This window comes from Schistocerca nitens, chromosome 4, assembly GCF_023898315.1.
Source record: "Schistocerca nitens isolate TAMUIC-IGC-003100 chromosome 4, iqSchNite1.1, whole genome shotgun sequence".
Lineage (NCBI taxonomy): Eukaryota > Metazoa > Arthropoda > Insecta > Orthoptera > Acrididae > Schistocerca > Schistocerca nitens.
The window spans coordinates 523,867,407-523,875,866 of record NC_064617.1 but is presented as its reverse complement, the minus strand read 5'-3'; the positions used below and the strand labels follow the sequence as shown (position 1 = coordinate 523,875,866).

Here is an 8,460-nt window from a genome sequence, read left to right as displayed (position 1 = left end):
AGTGCAGTCGCAGGCCTCCCCATCCTATGGGCGAATAATTTTTTTTTTCCTATATATTTTCTTTCACTTCCCTCCGTCTCTACCCCACCTCCGACTGTATACCCCTGCAGCGAATGAACAAAAACGGTTCCCTTTTGCCTTTCCGGAGGTCCCCCCTTATTCCGGAGGCCCTTCTCCTCTCTCAATTCCAGCACACATCCACACAATACGGGCCAACAGACCTTCTGTTGTGCCTCCCCTCCCCGCATCAAGCCAGTGCCCCACTGCCGTCCCCCTACCGGCCCTCTGGCAGGGCCAACTGCCATGCGACAATCCAACGCACACAGACGCACACGCACACGCGCGCGCGTTCACACACACACACACACACGCAGCGCGCCGTCCGTTCCTTTGCTCGCTCACGTGCGGAAGCTCGCAGCCGGTCGCCCGCGCGTGCTAGTTCCTATCGCTCGCGGCAGCGCCAGTGCAGTGGGCTACCAGCACCGCGTACGCACGTCCTCGGCTGCCCAGAAATCTCCGACACTGTGTCGCGTACACCGACAGGAGCAGAACCGTCGTAAAGTGGTGCTCTCCTCGGTAGCCGCCGGAGCAGAAAATGAGGAAGTTTACTGTGTGACATAGTGCGGGCCAGTGTTGTCAGTAGTCGCGTCGGGCGCGCGGCCGTCGGCCTCTCACTGGACAGAACGGGACAGCGCGCGTCTTCCAGCCGGGCCGCCACTTAGCGAGAAATAACCAGACTTAACGAGCGCTGTGCCGCACAAACTGTGAAGTAAACATAAAAGTGACCGAGTGGGCTGTAATTGGACCAGTACTGTCAGGGCAATTGACAGTGCCGGACAGACAGAGGAGCCGGCGTGAATGAGCCAGAAGAGTGTGTCTGCGCTTCTCCCGTGTTTTGTTTCCTCCGCCGCGAGTGTCCGGCCGCGTAAGGCGGCGGGAAAACCTGGTGCGAAGTGGCTTCTGCTGTTGTCGGCCTGACTCCGCCCGCATGAGCGCGGCTCGCTTCCCGCCAACGCCAGTTGCCAGGAAACGGTTGCCATTCGAGTTGCCGGTCACGGTTCAGCGAGCGACAGAGCGCGCCAAACCGTTGGCGTGACTGCACAGCACAGGCCGATCGCGAGTGGAAGGCACTTTCGTTGTCTACGAGCACACTGGATGCAAATTAACCAGCAGTCCGTGGCGCTGCACCAGGAGCCATCAGCTGGCGTCGAAACATCTAACAGTGGCAGCTGTTTCTCGACGATGACGACTATCGGCATGAGTCCGTTCTCGCGACTGGAGGTGGTACGCCAGGGCGTTCCCAGGCCAGAACGCCGAGAGATCATCATTTTGCGGAAGGGTCCGAAACCGCAGTCCCCTCCGCTCCTGTCGATGGTGCCAGTGGCTCCAGCAGTACCAGTGAAAGAGGAGCCCAGCGACGGCACTACTCCAGTCGCGCCCACGACTTCTGGAGGACGCCGGAAGAGGACGATGGCCTCGAGTAGCCGCAGAGACGGACAACAGCCTCCTCCGCTGGCCGTAGCGCGGCGGAACGCACGAGAGCGCAATCGCGTCAAGCAGGTCAACAACGGCTTCGCCAATCTGCGCCAGCACATCCCGGCCGCCATTACGGCGGCGTACGCTGCCGCCTCCGGCGCCGACCTGCGCGCCGGTGGGATGAACGGAGGCGGTGGCGCAGCTCGGAAGCTCAGCAAAGTGGAGACGCTGCGGATGGCCGTCGACTATATACGCCGACTGCAGCAGCTTCTGGCCGAGGCCGACGGCGTCGAAATGCCGACGATGGGAGCGGCGTCGGGCGCCGGGAACAACAGCGGCGCCGACTCGCCCCCGGTGCTCATCGAAGACGACGACGACGAGTCGATCGCGGGATTGGACGCCAGCTCCCCGGAGCCGCAGCACAGCGTAGAAGCCGGTTTCCCCAACACGCCGGAAGGCGCCAGCAGCTCGTCTCTACTCAACTTCGTGGGCGCGACGTCTCCCCAGCGCCAGAACGAGCACTACTTTGCATCGTTGACGTCGCCGTCGAAGCATCCCTTCCCACCCCAAACGACTTCACCGACTAGGCAACAACACGTCTCGGAAAGCTGCATAGTGCCGTCTGTCTTGTCCGTAGAAGAACTCGCAACCAGTTCGCATTTTAAGCAACAGGACTTGTCTTCGCGACTGCCTACTGTGGAGCGGACGTTACTTCTGTCGCCAGACGAGACCGCCGGCCTGTCGCAGGAGAAGGCGGAGGCGCCGCACTCGGGACTCGCCTACGACGTCGCGACGCTGGTCTCCGCGGGAGGCGGCGCCACTTCCGGTTTGCTGAGGCCGCAGCTGCCGCTGGCTCTGTCCAGATCGCACCTGCAGCAGCTGTCCGCTTACGAAGCGGCCGGCGCCCCGCCACTGTGCGACGACGCCCTGGACGGCGGTGCGCCGGCGTCGGCCACGTCCACCTTCCTGAGGGCACACCAGCTGGCCGCCAGCCTCGTCGCCCAGGGCTACCACTACACCCTCCAGGTGCCACCTGCACCGCATCCAGCGGTCCTCAAGAAAGAGCCCACTGACAGCTCCGACGTCATGGACGTCATTGGCTCTTGGTGGGATCACGAGCAGAAGATGAGGCAGCAGACGGCCACATAACCGACAGAATGGTAAGAACTAATCCATCTTGTATTCCGGCCATCTGCTACCTTCCCCTAACACATCTGAAAGAAAAATCCGTAATCGAAACATGATATCTCACGTAACCGTGACTACGTGCACACTGAAGAACTTCAACGTGTGGGTCACTTGGTATGTTTCAATAGGATAACTGGTTTAGATCTTTCACTGAGGTCTTTTCCAGATTAATACATTTAATTGTTACGTAGCGCAGCTAGTCAGCAGGGCAAAGACTGAAGTGTAGTTCAGTTTTCGCCCTTCTAACAAGGTGAAGTTCGCAGTAATTAGAAATACATTAGAGGTCGAAATCGGCAGTCCTAACAAAACAAAACAAGTGCCACACATTGTGTTTTCCTCGATCTCCACAAAATAGTTACCCATAACCAGTTATCACAACCATACTTCGTTCTTCTTTATTCGTTTCGCTCCCCCCCCCCCCCTTACTTACAGTAAGTTAGTTTAAGTTAATTAGTGTGTAAGCCTAGGGACCGATGACCATAGAAGTTTGGTCCCATAGTCCTTACCAACAATTTCCAATGTTTTTTATTCGTTTTGCTCATTAAAAGAGCGCTTCGTACCTTCTTGGCCCGGTGTTTCTTGTTTTCTTATCATCCAAGAATCTTATCATCAACTCTATGTACTACTTATCGGAATATTCTACCCTGTTTTATTTTTACATTTCTCTACGCATCTGAGTTTGGGCACTAGCCTCTCAAAACCTCCACTATATTGATATCTTCCATGAGATTCATATACTGTAAGTTCTACTTCCGTTTCTTGTATCCACGTAATGCTGACCTCGTTTGAATTGATCTTTTTAAAATACCGGTATTATAATGAGTCTCCTTTGTCATTCCTGTGAATACGTCTACAGAGTCAAGCAACTCTTGGGCATGGTAGCAATAATATATCACGATGGACATGTCCTTAGACCTCCTCTTGATTCTATTATCAAATGTAGATCAAAATACTGTCGCGAGAATTTTCCATTCTGACTTCAGATTTCTACGGATTTATAGCAACATCCACTAAATCTGATTCCTGCTTCATTCAGGCCTTCTACTGAAGCAAATGTCAGTGTTGTAATAATTTCGCATTATCTCTAATTATCTTTATTGTAGTAGTAATACCACCCCACACTTTCCGAATTCAGTGGTTCATTCGAAGTGATTTCGCTGTCCACTTCTATTGGCTTTGTGTTATTTTCACATTTTAAGGAAGATATCTGTGAAATTATTCCATGTTACATATGTAACGGAAATCTGATAAAATATTGGTTTATGTTTTCCATGCAAAAACTGTTTTATTTTTGACAATATGCAAATTTATAGTCGATTTCAAGATTTAACTTGTCATCAGATGCTACGAACTTAACAGTTACAAGAATATTATTTGCGTGAGACAAAAATTCATCCTTCATTTTTCAGTAAGTTAAATATTATCTTAGTGAATCATTGTTGTCTTTTAGTTACTACTCCTTGTCTCTTAGCCGTAGTTATTGACTTCGAACTGAATTGTTAATGTGATACTGATAAACTTCTAGAAAAAACGACAGTCCGTCGAAGGAGATTGGTGGTTGACGCATTGTGAATTTACTTCTACTTAAGACAGGATCACAGTCTGTGAATGGCTTGTGATGCAGGAAAACACCATGTGTAGCACTCGTTACGTTTTGTTAGGATATCCGATTTCGACCTATAATGTATTTCTTCCTTCTACAGGTGGGTGGTATTTGGTGAACGAAATGTTCATTACATGCGTTATGAGTTTGATAATGAACGTAATAAGCGTTTTGTTTACCAAATGCCACTCATAGTCAATTGCATTTGAAGATGGCCATCGCAGGCCGAAATCAGTTATGATCGAGTCGTAGAATATTACTGTACCTGAAATAAAAAGAAGTTCATTACAGTTCTCATCAAATGCAGGTTTAGAATTTCGTAAGCAAGAAAACGGTAGTATACGGCGCTTTTATATTTTATTTCTTTTTTCTTGATCACGTTCCAACATATTTGAAGATTTTTCGTTTCCATAATTTGCGTCCTCGATTTATAAGGGTCTTAAATATAGGGAAAAAGGATAATTTTGAAATGAGACCTTTCCATCTGTTTCCTTAGACTGTAAACAAACTAACGTTCAAAATAGTATAAGGATGTTATGGAACTTCCTGCTATAGTGTTTTTTTATTGCCCGCATCTCGTGGTCGTGCGGTAGCGTTCTCGCTTCCCGCGCCGGGGTCCCGGGTTCGATTTCTGGCGGGGTCAGGGATTTTCTCTGCCTCGTGATGGTTGGGTGTTGTGTGCTGTCCTTAGGTTAGTTAGGTTTAAGTAGTTCTAGGGGACTGATGACCATAGATGTTAAGTCCCATATTGCTCAGAGCCATTTGAGCCATTTTTTGAGTTTCTTTATTTAGTATTTTTCGTGGTGCGAGGAGTACTTGCTGCTTCTTTACCGATTGGCACAAACGTGTCAGTTCCAATGAAGTCGAGCTATACATCGGCTCCCTTTCCTAGAGAATAGGGCTCCAGTCGGATCAGTTACTATGTACGGGGAAATCCGCTGGATCTCGTATGCATTACAGACACTGGTCAAAATATCGTACCGTTGTACTTCGGGACTCACATAAATGACTGAATAACGCAGTGCTTTTGTCTTCAAATACTCACCATTCGTCATATTAGCGCACCCGTATGAGAAGCTATTGGGCGTGATACATTTCCAGTAGATCGTAAGATTACATATCAAACAATGCAGCTCTGGCTACGGAACGAAGCTTCCACAATGCACCAGAATACAACTGAACAATGAACCTTCTTTAGGGATCATACCTGTGTGCTGGTGCAGGAATCGAATTCTATTCCGCGCAAGCCCTACCATCTAAGCCATTAGAGAATAGCCCACGCCTCTGCCTTAGGTTCATTTCAGTTCAGCAGACAGCAGCAGTGAGAAATATCACCTGTCTTATGAGGAATGTTCAGTTCAGAATGCACTCAGTCCCAGAGCGAAACATGTTTGTCAAAAGTATATAATTTCTACTGTTTCCGGGTTTGGTCCTGTTTTCTTATTATTGATTGTAGTAATGTACAATACACAATACTTAGAGGTCCATTTTGAGGTAAAAAGAAAAACACACTTTTGGCCTAGAAACGCCTCACGTCAGCTCTGTTGGCGTTGACACGATTTACGCTGTTTTGGAGCTTCGAGAAAACTACGCTTGTTTCCGTTGCAAGTACCATCCTGTTTCACCTCTGTTCACTGACTTCCTCCGCCTGCTGCCCAGTGACACTGAAACCACGTTTGAAGGGATCAGGGTTGAGTTTTTAGTCGGGTAATCAATATTTTTATTTTCCTTGATTTCCCTACACTATGCCGACGTGGTACCTTAAAAAGGCTGATGCAGGACTCTTTCTACATCCTTGTCCGACTGGAGCTTGCACGATGCCACGACCTCATCGTCGATGGGACATTAAATCTTAGTCCTCCATCCTTATTTTGTATCACACCTCTTTCTATGTCTTACTAACATCTCCTCTGATCGTCCGGTGCAAAAATCGTCCGTGAGTTTACTCCCCCACTGGAGTCAACAAGTAGCTTCTTCATAAAAGTTTGCAAAGGAGTTCCTACGTTCGGGCTGGTAGCAGTGATCAGTTATCGACGTCAAGATCTGACTGAGGGCAAAGTCATATAGGCCTCTGTGATGTATCCAAGCGGGTGAGCATACTTCAAAATGGTTCAAATGGCTCTGAGCACTATGGGACTTAACATCTGAGGTCATCAGTCCCCTAGAACTTAGAACTACTTAAACCTAACTAACCTAAGGACATCACACACATCCATTCCCGAGGCAGGATTCGAACCTGCGACCGTAGCAGTCGCGCGGTTCCGGACTGCAGCGCCTAGAACCGCACGGCCACCACGGCCGGCTGAGCATACTTCCCAGTGGTAAAGCACACTACCCGTTTTAAAAATTAGTTTCTGCTGGTTAGTTCCGTAGTACGTTGTTTCTCTCATCGATCTTTGACTTGATGTCAGAACGACGTTTATAAAGTAGGAGAGCTCGTTTTTGATGAAACCTCAAGCAGTTTCGATCGTGACGATGTTCAGCTGTTGTACCTCACCATAAGGGTCCGGGTAAAATACCAGCTCGGTTTTACAGAGAGCACACTTCGGCATTGTCCATTATATTTGGTTTGCACCCAGAACAAAGTCCCAAGAGATTGAAGAAAAAAAAAAAAAAAAACGTAGTTAACTTCTGCATGTAAGAATGGCAAAAGAACGGATCCGCAGAATTAAAAAAAAAGCAATATCCTCAACATCGGTTTACTGCAGAACACTTGAACATGTTCTACGTTCGAGTATAATAAATTTCCTTGAGAGAGAAAAAGCTTATGACCATAGATCGGTAAGGATTTACAAAACACCGATCGTGCGAAAGTCATTTGCCCTTTTCACACGCCATATCGTGTGAACCACGAATGAAGGGCAACAGGCAGATTCCATATTCCTAGATCCCTGGAAAGAGTTTGACACGTTTCTCCATTGCAGACCGTTTACGAAGGTCGGAGCAAAAGGAATAGGTTCTCAGATATGTAAGTGGCCCGACGACTTGTAATAGAACCCTGTACGTAGCCCTGACAGTACGAGGTGGTGCAGTTGTTAGCACACTGGACTCGCATTCGGAAGGACGACGGTTCAAACCCGTGTCCGGCCATCCTGCTGTAGGTTTTCCGTGATTTCCCCAAATCAGTTGGGGGAAATGTCGGGTTGGTTCCTTTGAAAGGACACGGCCGACTTAATTCCCCATCCTTCCCTAATTCGATGGGTCCGATGACCTCGCTGTTTGCCGGCCGCGGTGGTCTCGCGGTTCTAGGAGCTCAGTCCGGAACCGCGCGACTGCTACGGTCGCAGGTTCGAATCCTGCCTCGGGCATGGATGTGTGTGATGTCCTTAGGTTAGTTAGGTTTAAGTAGTTCTAAGTTCTAGGGGACTGATGACCACAGATGTTAAGTCCCATAGTGCTCAGAGCCATTTGAACCATTTTGAACCTCGCTGTTTGAGCCCCCCCCCCCCCCCCGCCCGCCCTCCCCCAAATCAACTGACCAACTGACGTAGTCCTCGAAGGTGTGTGTTCATTAGAGGCAAGGGTATCGGTAGGCGTGCCCCAGGGAAGTGTGATAGAGCCGCTCATATTTCCAATATACATAAATGATTTGACGGATACGGTGGGCAGCAGTCTTCAACTGTTTTCTGATAATTGTGTAGTGTACGGTCAGAATTTGTATCGGTGTGATGGATTTTAGCTTACTCTAAAATCAGAAAAATGGAAACGTCCCCTTACAAAAATTAGTGAATTACTGTGCTGGTAAACCCCTTACGTTATTTGATTTTCAAACATCTGAGCAAAACTGAACGTACTCATATATTTCGCTCTTTATTTATTCTGATCATCGTTAAACTGACACACAATATTTTTAGCGCAACGCAATCTGACTTTTAATAATCGCTACAAAAGAATGGCCCTGACTAACAATAACCTATACCTTTCATGAATCACTTACCTCACAAAAATATTTATTACTCGAACTACTGCAATACAGCGAGCGCTAATACTGCCAGCTAAATAAATGATTCTAACTACTGAAGTCACTAACTACTGATAGGCATAGTTAGCAAATGAAAGATTTTGATAAAGAGCAAACAATGTGTTTACCTTAATAGTGTTCAAAAGTCATTATATATATATATATATATATATATATATATATATATATATATATATATATATAAGTTCATGACATCCAGTCTTACAAATTT

The 8,460-nt window shown here is 47.8% G+C and overlaps 1 protein-coding gene across 1 annotated transcript in view; it reads left to right on the top strand.

Annotated features, from left to right (window-relative positions):
* The first annotated feature begins 484 nt into the window (after positions 1-484).
* The window catches only part of LOC126252028 (uncharacterized), a 130,721-nt gene continuing 122,745 nt past the window's right edge, over positions 485-8,460 (top strand). Inside the window, exon 1 of the mRNA XM_049952814.1 lies at positions 485-2,636. Within this exon, the coding sequence (XP_049808771.1) occupies positions 1,156-2,625 (1,470 nt within the window). The 5' untranslated portion in view covers positions 485-1,155 and the 3' untranslated portion in view covers positions 2,626-2,636. The remainder of the gene's footprint in view (positions 2,637-8,460) is intronic.